This window comes from Phoxinus phoxinus (assembly GCF_949152265.1).
Source record: "Phoxinus phoxinus genome assembly, chromosome: 9".
In the NCBI taxonomy this organism is placed as follows: Eukaryota; Metazoa; Chordata; class Actinopteri; order Cypriniformes; family Leuciscidae; genus Phoxinus; species Phoxinus phoxinus.
The window spans coordinates 26,866,594-26,881,291 of NC_136884.1; the positions used below are offsets into that span (position 1 = coordinate 26,866,594).

The following is a 14,698-nucleotide window of genomic DNA, read 5'->3' on the forward strand; positions in this document are numbered from 1 at the left end:
AAATATTGCACATCCGAGGTGTAACGGCCACTCCGCTTCGCGTCGTGACCGCATTACCACCTCAGGTGTGCATTATTTTCTAATAATTCAACGGCCTGTCATCAATTATTCCTTACTTCTCATAGGTATTACATTGCATGTTAATGCAATTAACTGTTATTTTTTGAATTCTAAAGTCATTTTAATTTATTTGTTTCCCACTGAAAATCCACTTTCGTTGATATCTAGTGGCTCCTTTCTTTCTTGATTCCGCCTAATCCTCCATGGGTTGGAGACCCAGTCAGTGACGTTACAATATGCAAATTTGTTTAAATTCATACCTATGTAATCACCATGACCAAAATTTTACTTTTTTTTTTTTGTACATTAAATCTTGAAAAAAAAAAATAGACCTACCTACCGACACTTTTTTTTTTTTTTTTTTTTTTTTTTTTGCTGTTACTGCAAACCTAAATATTTTTAAGGATGGCCTAATGCAGAGAAAGCTGAATCGGTTGGAAAACTCAGTTTCATCTCGAAATCAAATTGTCTTCGCAGAGCTGCAAAAGAAAAACAAAAAAGTCTGGAGGCTGTAGAAAAACAGCTAAACGATAAGTTGAGGGAAATAAGTTAAGGGAAAGACAGTCCCTTATATGGCGCTTTTCCACTACACAGTACCAGCTCGCCTTGGCTTGCCTCGCCTCGACTCGCCTTTGTTTGGTTTTCCACTGTGTAAAAGTTGTACCGGTACCTGCTTCCAGGTACTTTTTTTCGTATCACCTTCAGCGAGGTTCTGAGCGAGCTGAGGCGATACAAAACGTGACGTGACACACGGGAGACTGCTGATTGGTCAGAGAGAATCGTCACTATTCACTGCGTCATCATTGCACGCGCCAGACGGAGTATCCTGAATAACCCCAACATTTTTAAATAGTTTTGCCAGAGATTGCGTGATATACCCATTACTAATATTATGTAAAACAGCATACACTCGATTTCCTCCATTGTCCTGTGTGTGTGGGTAGCGGGTGTGTGTCGGTAGCGGGTGTGTGTCGCGTTGCTATGACGACCAGGTACTATTGTGGAGGTACTATCTGCAATGGGAAATGGAGCGAAACGCGAGCCAAGACGAGTCGAGTCGAGCTGGTACTGGTAATGGAAAAGCGCCAATACAGTAGGTCCTTAACCCTTTAGCTGTCACCCCCCTTTTTGAGAATGGACATTAAAATGCACTATTCAAGCTTAAATGGCTGTAATTCAAGAATGCTTTGGAGTATAGACCTAAGTTTGGTCTTGTTTTAAAGGGAAAAAATTGCAGATTATTGCTGAAGTGAAAGAACTTCAAAAAATTAAAGTATGAAAAAGTTATGGAAGTTTAAATTTACATTAAATCAAATATAATTTATTTAATATTTTTCTTTTATATAAAATATATATTTTACAAAATATTTTTTACTATAAAATTACTATAAAATAAAAGCCATAAATCTAACCAAGTTGTGTTCCAAATTTGAAGTTGATATAATAAAAATTGAAGTTCCCATGAGATTTTGTTTAGGCGTAATACCAAAAATAGCCTCCGGGTGTCATTGAATTCCATTGAATTTAACTGTATGCATTCTGCCATAAAAAATGTATACATTTCTGTCCAAATATCACTTCTGTCACAAAATATGGAACCTTGAGACTCAGACCTTTCTGACAATATGTGTTTTGTCAAGATTAGAAAATATTTTGATCATAAATTATGAAACATAATAATGCCCAAAAGGGGAGGAGCCTGATAAAATAATTTAGAGTAATGTTTCTATGGTAACACAATGTCCAATTTCAAAACAGTTTTCACAGGATGAATTCTGAGATCGTAAGCTTTCAAATGATACCTAATTTATGATAACTACTAAAATATGAAATGTAATAAAAAAAGGCGATAAAAAAAGATAATATTATATTTTAGAGGATAATATATATATGATACTTTTTAGAAGGTAATATTATTTTATCATTTTTTTATTGACAAATACTAGATTATATGTTTTATTATTAATTTTTAGCATGAAAACCAACATTTCAATTATTAAAAGTGTGTGCGTCTACTTTTTGTGACAAAGGTCAGAACTCCTGTTATGATGTCGATTTTTTTGAGGTGCGCTCTTGTCATAAATTCATCTATTACTGTTCCTGCATAATTTGTAACAGAAAACAGTGCTGAAATATCTATTAAGGAGTCTTAGACCTTTCCAACGATATATAGTTTGTCATGATTAATTTAGGATTTAATTGTAATATAGTGAGGTAAACGTAGGTGTCCCGTATACGGGACGGGGTCATGACATGGGTTTTTTTTATTTTATTATTATGTTCCCTTAGGTGCAATTATAGTATTACTAGGGGTGTGCATTGGCACTGCCCTCACAATTCGATTCGATTACGATTCACCAGGTAACGATTCGATTCAATTCAATTCTACGATGCATTGCGATGCATCAAAATTCTACTGCACACAAGGCAAATTTTTCATCAGTCATGAGGCAATACAAGCAGTCATATATTGAACAACAGATTTTATTGGCTGCTATGTGTGTATTATCACTACCATTATCACTGCTGTATCTTTGACATAAATGTCATTAAACAAAATAAAATTGAATGGTACAGGGTATTGTATATGGCATTTTCAAACCTGAAAAAGAAAACATAAATCACTGCTTTCTAGGGCTGTAATCTCCCAATCGATTAGTCGATTGTTGGTCGATACGTTCTGGTTTGACCAAAATTCTGATTGGTCGATTTTTTGCCGCGTTCATTTCATCAGTTTTGCCGCGTTCATTTCATTCGTTTTGCCGCGTTCATTTCATTCGTTTTGCGCGTTCATTTCATCAGTTTTGCGTTCATTTCATTCATTTTGCGCGTTCATTTCATCAGGTGGAAAGCACTAATTGCTAATGGGGGTGTTTTCAGAGCACCCCTGTTTCACAGGTAACAGTCTGTCTTCAGAACACCCCCCTTGTTTTCACTTCTTTTGGATTATCCCAACCCACTGGAGAAGAGAGACAGATTGAAGAAAGTAGGCTACTAAGGTTTGCTGAATATTATTTATTTAATTGAGAGACCGTTTAATTCATAGTCAGTCCTCTTCTACCATGTCAACAAAGACATCGGCAGCTTTTTTTTTTTTAGAAGACGGGAACATATTATTGGAGCCCAATGCGCGCACTCGCGCACTGCCACTGTTTGTATTCGTTTTGAGCCTATGCTTTATTTGTCAGTTATGCACTTTATTTCGTTTTTGCTCTTGATCTGGTTTGTTTCATAAATATAATATTTTTTTATTAAAATGGACGTGCCTTTTGTGTTTAAGAGTAAAGCTTTAAGTTAATAATAGTCTATTCGTGTCTCAGCCGCGAAGCTTCGCTCCTGTGTCTCGTCTTGTTAAGTTTCCCATTAACTTCGTAGAATCGAAATGTGCCCAGATGTCCGCTTTTCCAAGCTTTGGGTGCGTTTTTAATTACCCGTCTATCGCGGTCATCTCACTCCGCCTCAGCCGTCTTGATTGTTGTTGTTGCCCACGGAAGTAATAAACTTCACAACTTTATTGTCCAACTCAAGGCCAGAAAATAAACAGTGACATAATCGATTATGGCACTTTGCCGCATCGATGCTGAATCGTGCATATCCCGCATTGCGATGCTTCGCCGAATCGATTGTTGTTGACACCACTAAGGCCAGCAGCCATATCACCCTGTAGCCCAAGACTGGTTTCCCACTGAAGCTAAGCGGGGCTGAGCCTGGTTAGTACTTGGATGGGAGACCTCCTGAGAAAACCAGGTTGCTGTTGGAAGAGGTGTTAGTGTGGCCAGCAGGGGGTGCTCACCCTGTGGTCTGTGCGGGTCCTAACGCCCCAGTGTAGTGACGGGGACACTATACTGACAAAGAGCGGCGTCGTTCGGATGAGACGTTAAACCGAGGTCCTGACTCTCTGTGGTCATTAAAAATCCCAGGATGTCTTTCGAAAGAGTAGGGGTGTTACCCCGGCATCCTGGCCAAATTTGCCCAGTGGCCTCTGTCCATCATGGCCTCCTAATCATCCTCCTATATATACTAATTGGCTTCATCACTGTCTCCTCTCCACCAGTAAGCTGGTGTGTGGTGGGCGTTCTGGCGCAATATGGCTGCCGTCGCATCATCCAGGTGGATGCTGCACATTGGTGGTGGTTGAGGAGATTCCCCCCTTCTATGTAAAGCGCCTTGGGTGTCCAGAAAAAGCGCTATATAAATGTAATGAATTATTATTATTACTAAGTATTACTATAGTTTTTTTTACAAAAAACTTTTAAAATTTAGTGATTTATGACCTTTTCCCACCCTGTTTCTCATCCTCTGATTCAAACAGTCTGTTTTGGGGGTGTTTCCCCTTTAAGAGTTCAGTGTTAACGCCCACTGTTATGATTGGCTAACGTCAGTGCCTATGCATCAATTATTAACGCCCCCAGCCAGAACATTTGCGGATTCAGCGTATTTAAAAAGTAGTTTAAAGTTTTAAACACATTACTTACAGTTTGCGTCGTCGTTGTTGAGCCCAGAATAGTCGCACGGACTTATCTTTGAGCAACAGTTTTCTGGCAAAGCCAGCATAATTTTGGGATTTGTTCTCAAAACAGTCATCCTTCAAATGTATAGAACAAACGCTTAAACTAACACTGCCGTGACTGAGACGTCCATTTTTCCCTGACGACTGGATCTTTCGCAGCGTATTCAAAGATGTTGTTTGTCCACAGCCAGGAACAGCAGATCTGCGTGGCATAGTAATTTCCCTGTACACAGACCCACTCGCTGTCCGTCGACTGAACAGTTGTGAGGCGCGCGGGCGCGACAATGATACGAAATGAGCGTAGTTGTCTTGTGCTGGAGGCGGTCATATGCAAACGCTGGTACGTCACTTCGTACCGTGACGTCACTTCTTACCATGGATCCAGAACGAGCTGTATTTAGAGCTTGATTAAATAAATGATTCGTTTATAATGGGGAGGACGTCTTAAGCTATGAAACTTGCAGGACGTTTTAATGGTACAAAGACCTCTTATATACCAAAAGATCAAGGCAAATTTGGTTTCTCATGTCATGACCCCTTTAAAGGACAAGTTCGGTATTTTACACTTAAAGCCCTGTTTTCAGATCATGTCTGATGAAATAGAACGGTTTGAAATTTGGATCACATGCTGGTGCTCCGAGAATTTTCGGTGTCGGATATGTTTAGTTTTGTAGTATTTTGTGTTGTTTGGTGTATTTTTGTTGTCGTTTGTTTTTGTTGTTGTTGTTGATTAAATAGGAGTGGATAAATTCCACTGAAGTCAACTTTAAGTTGATTTGTTTACATTTACACATCTTGTTGAGTTGATAATGTTAAATTAAATTAAGTTAAATATGCACTTTGAGGTTATAGACCATATATATAAAATGCAACTTTTGGCCTAATCTTTATAAAGCACATGTAGCACTTTTGGCCATATATACTTTTGCACTATTTTGTATTGTTAATTATGTGTTTGACAACTCAAGTTGTTTTGATTTGCACAATATTGTTAAAAAAGTTCAATGAGTTGAATCTGATTGACTGTCTACCTCAAAGACAAATGTTTGCATTTTTTATATTTTCAATAAATTAATTGAAAGTGAAGTGAACCTGTCGAGTGATTTTGTTTTACTCATAATTGAAGCGACGCTGTCGGTTGAAAACATCTCAACTTTTCAGAATGCCGTAAGCGCACAGCAGGTCATTTGACAAAAACCAACCGATCAGCTTCGGCCTTTTCATAACAACATGGAAAGCTTGGCCAAACAGCTGATCATAGCTGTACAGGGTGGGTTTTTATTTCTCATCTTCATAAATATATCTAGTGGTAAAGCTAATGCAAGGGCTAGAAATCAATTAATCCTTTGCTGATACTTCCTCGTCATCATGTCAAGGAGAGCGCAGTTCATGGCAACGACAGACGCTATGGGAGCGCAAGCACTTGTGGAAACAAGGAGAAAGCAACGCGGCCCTTAAAATAGTCCCAATATAAACACTTATTATAGGTGTACCTTAGTGATTCAGGATAAGAAAAATGGAAAATGGATTCATGATGTACTCGCTCATTACATAAAGTGTTGTACATTTTAAATACAAAAAGTTATGGATTTTATAATAATTAATTTGAATCAATGCTAGGCCGGTACTGTGTAGAAACCGGAAAAAAATGGGTTGAGGGTCTTCCTTTTCTGATGTTTACAGTAGGGCTGTAGCGATACACTAATCTCACGATACGATACGATACACGATATTCAGCTCACGATACGATATATATCACGATATTCAGCCAACGATACGATTCGATATAATTCGATACGATTCGATATAATTCGGTACGCTTACATCATTTTCTGATAGATTTAAAGGGGACATAGTGATTTTGGTGACATCTTGTGTTGTGAGTGTTTCATTTACTTGGATTAATTGAAATGAAAACTCAAAAAACATCAGACAGCTTGCAAAATAAATGCTGGACAAAATGAATCAAAGATGTGTTGAGAAAATTTGTATGGGGGGGGGGGGGGGTGTACGTGGAGGAAAAAAACTTGCATCACAATAAGTTGTGATTGTCAAAACATTTGGTAACTTATTTTTATTAAGTTTACTGACAACATGTTACAGTGTTTAGCTGCATGGTTACAATTACGATTCATTTAGATAATTATTAGTTAGATACATGTTAAAAAATAAATCACTAATGCTGTAAACAGAGAGCCCTAGGCTATTTATATTAAAGGTTAAAAATAACAACTTAAATAAAATATAATGCGTTCTTTATTATAATAACAACTTTATAATATTTTAATGATATAAGTAAAAATATATGTAGCCTAATATAGTGGACATATTTAACAAAACTCTATAGCTAATTTTTCCAGCCTATAAATGGTCATTAAATTGCTCTACTGATGTAAATGTAACTTATGTGACATTGTTCTAGCCGACCTGTTTTACAGTCCATTTACATTTACCATTTACCTATTTTATTGACTTCTTACCACGGTTGAAAAACACTGATTGATCCGAGGCATACATTTCGGCAAGTTTGGGTTTATAATAGTAAAGAAGAGTTAGAGATGATCGGGTCATGTGCCGCTTGAACTGAGGCGCTACAGAGATCTGTCACGTCGCATTTACAAGCGCCAAAACGGTATTATTGTTTGAATTGCGTAATAAAATTGACAGAATCTGAGAGCTGATCATTTATTTTATATCAAAGTAACCTGCTCTGTCTTGTCTGTCGTTGTCAGTGTCCTCTTTGCTCCGCGATTTTTTTCTGCGTGAGAAAATGGATGTGATACTTGAGTTGGCAGCCCTGCGTTAGTGCCACATAGCTTACAAACCGCAATGCTTTTATCCAAGTCGTTGCTTTCCTTCTTTTTAAAAAAACCCCAAAGTGCTCCCACACATCTGCTTTAAAGCAGGCGGGTGCTGGATTTATATTCGCCGCCATTCTCCGAATATCCTCGCTCTGACTTGGTAAACAGGAAGAGGTAGACGTCTGCGTCTGTGTAAAGTTAGTACGGGTAACTTGCTCTACAGCAATACTAGCGGCTGGCTGACCAAATCGCTCTTCCTGCAACGCGAACGGGGGTAAACACGGGGGATTTGAATGGGACGTATGTATCGATACTCGCGGCTAAAAAATCGATACTTTTTTGGGGGAAAAAATATCGATTTATATCGCAGAATCGATAAAATCGCCCAGCCCTAGTTTACAGTAAGAGAATCTGTGCAGGAATCCCCTGACTTTAGCCCTGCTGAGCTGGTGTTTGGTCACACAGTTTGTGGCCCCTTAAAACTGTTAAGTGAACAGTTGCTAAATCGTAGTTCCAAAGCTTTGCCTGTTGATGATTACACCACTTCTATTTGTGAGAAACTGCACAATGCCCAAAATCTTGCAAAACTTAATCTGTCTACTGCTCAGACTTATTGACTGGCTGTGCCCAGCCAGAGTCCATGGAGCTCCCCCTGCTTGTTTGTCCCAAAACCTGATAATACCTTTCGATTTTGCACAAATTATCGGAAGGTAAACAATGTAACGAATCCTGACTCTTTCCTCCTTCCCAGGATGGAAGACTGTGTAGATAAGTTGGGTTAGCAAAATGTTACAAAATCAGATCTACTAAAGGGTTATTGGCAGGTGCCACTCAGCCAACGTGCTTCTGAGATTTCAGCATTTGTCACGCCTGAAAGCTTCCTACAGTATCAGGTTCTAGCTTTTGGGATGCAAAATGCACCTGCTACTTCTCAGCATATGATGCATCAGGTACTCTTGGATGTGACTAACTGTGAAGTGAATCTGGATGATATTGTAGTATATTCGGATAACTGGGCAGATCATGTGAAGACACTTTAAAAGGTTTTCAAACACCTAACTGCTGCTTCATTAACCTTAAATCTTGCTAAATGCAAGTTCACCAAAGGAGTTGTAACGTATTTGGGAAAGCAGGTTGGCCAAAGAGTTGTAAAACCAGTTGAGGCCAAAATCTCAGCCATTCTTGAATTTCCTGTGCCCTGTAACAAGCGAGAGTTAAGACGTTTTCTGGGTATGAGTGGATGTTTCGGTCCCAATTGATCTGCTTTTGTCTCTCCCCTTTCAGACTGACTTAGTACATATAGAAGGTTTGTGTGGACCAAGGATTGTGAACTCGCCTTTGTTACTGTGAAAGACCTCTTATGCAATGCCCCTGTTCTCTCTGCTCCAAATTTTGAAAGACCTTTCACTTTACAGGTGGATGCAAGTGCTACTGGAGCTGGGCTGGTTCTGCTGCAGGAGGATGAGGCCCATGTTGAACACCCAGTTTCATACTTTTCTAAAAGGTTCTCCAAGACTGTTTCTTGTTTTGGCCTGGCCCTCTCCTGAAGATATATATTGCGTTCCTTTTCTTGTTTACCTTTCTTTTTTGTGAAATTCAATAAACTGTTTACCTTTGCCAACTCAAGCAATTGTGTTATTTCTGGGGTAGAGGATTGAAGTGATTCCTCCAAAATTTGACAGTAGTGTGCAATATTTTGATGATATGAGTCAGAGCAGTTAGTAATGTCAGTGAAACTTTGGAGAACTTGTTCTCTGTGAGGGGAGAGAAGGAAAAGAAGAGTAGAATGAGTGTGGGTGATGTTTGGCTGTGGGTAAGTGATGGTTGCCACATTGGTGAATTAGCTGGCAAAGTCATCAGCAGTCAGAGAGGAGGGTGACAGAATAAAGAGGAGAATGTTGTGAATATTTTCTGGCTGTCTGAGGTGTTGCTGAATTTGGCATTAAGAATTTGCTGCAAATATTTTGTTTTTAGGTTCAGTCGATTGGGGAATTGTAACTGCAGCGATATTTGGACCAACATGATCAACATGATGGGTCATTCAGAAGTTATAACAACCACAACTGCTTCCTCTCTTACAATAATGTTATCTTTTAATAAATCATTACATGGAATTACTGTGTGATGAGCTTTTGGTCTGATGGTTGAGCCAGGGAGTTTGTTCCCTTTTCTTTTCCCTTTAAAGTTATTGCGTTTAAACCCTAGAAGATGTAGTAAATGGGAGATTAAGATGAGTCAATAATTAAGCAGCTTTCCTGGGTCAGACTCTTTATAGGGTTTAACTGCCAGCTTGAAAGATTTTGGGATTTGTCCTGGAGAAAGTGAAAAGTTAGTAATATTGAGAAGGGGTTCTCAGAATACATGTAACATATTTCAGTAGCTTAATGGGAATAGGATCTAGTTGAATGTTGGTTTTGATGTCTTACATGTCTAAATGTTTATGTCTGTTGCTTTGTGCGATTAAACAAGGATTAACTTTGGTCTTTTTTCACCTTAGACATGATGGCGCTGAAAGAAGAGAGTCAAGAACTGAAGAAAAATGAAGAAAAATCTAAATATGAGGATCATCATGATTTCATAACTGCAGTAAAATCTTTTAGTTTTGATAAACATGGGAAACTTAAATTTCACATGACAATTCACAATGGAGAAAAACCTTACACATGCCCACAGTGTGAAAAGAGTTTTAATCTAAAAGGACACTTTGAAGAACACATGAGAATTCATACTGGAGAGAGCCCTTACACCTGTCAACAGTGTGGAAACAAATTTACTCAAAAAGGAAGCCTTAACAGGCATGTGAGAATTCACACTGGAGAGAAGCCTTACACCTGCCAACACTGTGGAAAGAGTTTCAGTCAACATGGAAACCTTGCAGACCACATGAAAGTTCACTCTGGAGAGAAGCCTTACACCTGCCATCAGTGTGGAAAAAGTTTCAATCGAAAAGGAAACCTTAATTGCCACATGAGAATTCACACTAAAAAGAGCCTTTTCACCTGCCAACAGTGTGGAATGAGTTTCACTGTAAAAGGAAGCCTTAACAGCCACATGAAAATTCACACTGGAGAAAAGCCTTACACATGCCTTCAATGTGGAAAGAGTTTTGATCAACATGAAAACCTTAAAGTCCACATGATGAGAGTTCACTCTGTAGAGAAGCTTTACACATGCCCTCGGTGTGAAAAGAGTTTTAATCAAAAAGGACACTTTGAAGTCCACATGAGAGCTCACTCTGAAGAGAAGCTTTACACATGCCCTCAGTGTGAAAAAAGTTTCAATCAAAAAGGACACTTTGAAGACCACATAAGAATTCACACTGGAGAGAGGCCTTTCACCTGCCAACAATGTGGGACAGGTTTCAACCGAAAAGGAATCCTTAACAGGCACATGAGAATTCACACTGGAGAGAAGCCGTTTATATGTGGGCACTGTGGAATGTGTTTCCAATATAAAGTAACCCTAAAGTACCACATGAGGATTCACTTATGAGAGAACTGTTTTTTTACTGTTTTATATTTCATCAGTGTGAAAAGAGTTTTACAGACAGGAAACACATTAGGAATCATTTAATAACTCACACCGAAGAGAACCCTGTCATGTTTCCATCACTGTGGAAAGGCGAACAAAGGAACAGAAACAGAAACAAAGAAAACCTTGAGGCTTTTTGCCTGCCCTTAAGGCCCTGAAGTTTTTTTCTTTGGTGTAAAAAGAAGTTAAAATACCTGAGTAACAGACTTGGTGAACACCCGTTTTGATGAATATATAAATATGTGATGCATATTTTCCTTTCAATAACAAAATAAATATTGTGAAGCAGTTGTGAAGGCATCTTTTTACAGCTCTGTGATATGCAAAAGTCAATAACACTTTAAACAATATATTGCTTTAAAGCAAGCAGTTTTACATATTAACCCCTTACCAGACACCCCACATTTGGGCAAGTTGGGCATAAATGGCATACCCTAAATAAAAAGGTTGCTGCTCATAAGTCATTCTGAATAGACAAAAAACAAAACAAATATATATATATATATATATATATACAGTGGGGAGAACAAGTATTTGATACACTGCCGTTTAGTATTTAAGTATTTAGCAGGTTTTCCTACTTACAAAGCATGTAGAGGTCTGCAATTTTTATCATAGGTACTCTTCAACTGTGAGACAGAAATCCAGAAAATCACATTGTATGATTTTTAAATAATTAATTTGCATTTTATTGCATGACATAAGTATTTGATCCCCTACCAACCAGTAAGAATTCCGGCTCTCACAGACCTGTTAGTTCTTCAATAAGAAGCCCTCCTGTTCTCCACTCATTACCTGTATTAACTGCACCTGTTTGAACTCGTTACCTGTATAAAAGACACCTGTCCACACACTCAATCAAACAGACTCCAACCTCTCCACAATGGCCAAGACCAGAGAGCTGTGTCAGGACATCAGGGATAAAATTGTAGACCTGCACAAGGCTGGGATGGGCTACAGGACAATAGGCAAGCAGCTTGGTGAGAAGGCAACAACTGTTGGCGCAATTATTAGAAAATGGAAGAAGTTCAAGATTATGGTCAATCTCCCTCGGTCTGGTGCACCAAGCAAGATCTCACCTCGTGGGGCATCAATGATCATGAGGAAGGTGAGGGATCAGCCCAGAACTACACGGCAGGACCTGGTCAATGACCTGAAGGGAGCTGGGACCACAGTCTCAAAGAAAACCATTAGTAACACACTACGCCGCCATGGATTAAAATCCTGCAGCGCACGCAAGGTCCCCCTGCTCAAGCCAGCGCATGTCCAGGCCCGTCTGAAGTTTGCACATGACCATCTGGATGATCCAGAGGAGGAATGGGAGAAGGTCATGTGGTCTGATGAGACAAAAATAGAGCTTTTTGGTCTAAACTCCACTCGCCGTGTTTGGAGGAAGAAGGATGAGTACAACCCCAAGAACACCATCCTAACTGTGAAGCATGGAAGTGAAAACATCATTCTTTGGGGATGCTTTCTGCAAAGGGGACAGGACGACTGCACCAAATTCAGGGGAGGATGGAAGGGGACATGTAGAGCATTGAAGATGGGTCGTGGCTGGGTCTTCCAGCATGACAACGAACCGAAACACACAGAATGGAGAAAAAAACCTTGGGAGAACCCAGGCTCAGTCGGGGGCCAGTTCTCCTCTGGCCAATGAGTGAACAGTGTATGATTATGATTCAGGAGCATTACAGATCAGAAGTTCAGAATGAATCAGAGTATTTGTCCAGTTCCGGTTGGTTGAAGTCGGAGTGGAGAGGAGGAGAGACTGGTTGACACTTCAGGTCAGCGCCATCATCGTGTCCTGGTGCTGGTCCTTCATCAGATCTGGATACGGCCTGGTTCCGGTGGACAGCGGTAAACCTCGGGATAGACAGAGAGACTAATATTAGCGTAGACGCCATCCTTCTTATGATGTACCAAGTACATCAGGATTTACGGGAAGTGTTCCGGTCTCCGGCTGTTCTAAACTATGACTGCGGTCAAGCCAGCCGCGGTTTGAAAATACACGGTCAAGCCAGCCGCCAAAAAAAAAAAGCGTGTGCCTATTACTATGACTACTGTAATTTCAGGAACAGCAACGAGAGAACGCGCTTGACTTGCCCACCCCCCTCTCTCTCTCTCTCTCTCTCTCTCTCTCTATATATATATATATATTCGGTCTTTCTATCTATCTATCTATCTATCTATCTATCTATTTATCTATCTATATATCTATCTATATTTTTCTTTCTTTCTATCTATTTCTTTCTCTTTCTCGCTCTTTCTTTCTTTCTATCTATATTCTGTCTTTCTTTCTTTCTATCTATATTCGGTCTTTCTATCGATCTATCTATTTTCTTTCTATCTATCTATTTCTTTATTTCTGTCTTTATATATATCTATCTATATATTTTTTCTTTATATCTATCTATCTCTTTCTTTCTTTCTATATTCTTTCTTTCTTTATATCTATTTTTCTATATTCTTTCTTTCTTTCTCTCTTTCTTTCTTTCTTTCTATCTATTTCTTTCTTTCTGTCTTTATATCTATCTATCTATATATTTCTTTCTTTCTTTCTTTATATCTATCTTTCTATATTCTTTCTTTCTCTCTTTCTTTCTCTCTTTCTTTCTTTCTTTCTTTCTTTATATCTATCTATCTATATTTTTTTTCTTTATACCTATCTATCTCTTTCTTTCTATATATCTATCTTTCTATATTCTTTCTTTCTTTCTTTATATCTATCTATCTATATTTTTTTTCTTTATATCTATCTATCTCTTTCTTTCTTTCTATATATCTATCTTTCTATATTCTTTCTTTCTTTATCTATCTATCTATATTTTTTTTCTTTATATCTATCTATCTCTTTCTTTCTTTCTATATATCTATCTTTCTATATTCTTTCTTTCTTTCTTTCTTTCTTTCTTTCTTTCTTTCTTTCTTTCTTTCTTTCTTTCTTTCTTTCTTTCTTTCATGTTAGTTGCCCATATTTGTGAGTGACAATGTCACAAGATGCCATGTTTTTAACACTCACATCTTTGACTAATGTTTTTTTTTTCTCAATCTCTTAAGGTCACATCTCAAGACATTGTTTTATGTACAAACAAATTTATGTACGGACAAAATAAAGTATTCACTCTTTCTAAATACATTTACTGCATATTGTTTACTGTTCTCTTGTATTCAATGTTCCATACACACCTGTGAGTCCAGATATAGGATATTTTCGACTTCAGAGGCCCATAAAGACCTCATTTCTAATAAGTAGAAAAAAACAATGGTCAGTTCTTATAGGGGACGTCCCATACAGTATACACACCTCATATCAAACCATTTTACTGTAGCATTTTGGAGATATGTCACATTATTCGACTTCAGAGGCCTATAAAAACATAATTTCTAATAAGTAGCAAAAAACCAATGGTCAGTTCTTATACGGGACGTCCCATACAGTATACACACCTCATATCAAACCATTTTACTGTAGCATTTTGGAGATATGTCACATTATTCGACTTCAGAGGCCTATAAAAACATAATTTCTAATAAGTAGAAAAAACCAATGGTCAGATCTTATACGGGACGTCCCATACAGTATACACACCTCATATCAAACCATTTTACTGCAGCATTTTGGAGATATGTCACATTATTCGACTTCAGAGGCCCATAAAGACCTCATTTATAATAAGTAGAAAAAAATAATGGTCAGTGCTTATAAGGGACGTCCCATACAGTATACACACCTCATATCAAACCATTTTACTGTAGCATTTTGGAGATATGTCACATTATTCGACGTCAGAGGCCC

General features: G+C 38.3%; 1 protein-coding gene across 4 annotated transcripts in view; it reads left to right on the top strand.

Annotated features, from left to right (window-relative positions):
- The window catches only part of LOC307004264 (uncharacterized protein), a 32,285-nt gene extending 20,914 nt beyond the window's left edge, over window positions 1–11,371 (top strand). Inside the window, exons 2-3 of one of the 4 annotated variants that reach the window (XM_079623358.1) lie at window positions 8,787–8,875; window positions 9,869–11,352. In XM_079623358.1, the coding sequence (XP_079479484.1) occupies window positions 8,791–8,875; window positions 9,869–10,863 (1,080 nt within the window). In that variant the 5' untranslated portion in view covers window positions 8,787–8,790 and the 3' untranslated portion in view covers window positions 10,864–11,352. Of the gene's footprint in view, window positions 1–8,651; window positions 8,876–9,868 lie in introns of those variants that run through there. The other 3 variants (XM_079623357.1, XM_079623359.1, XM_079623360.1) reach the window with 3 other exon arrangements.
- Window positions 11,372–14,698: the final 3,327 nt, after the last annotated feature.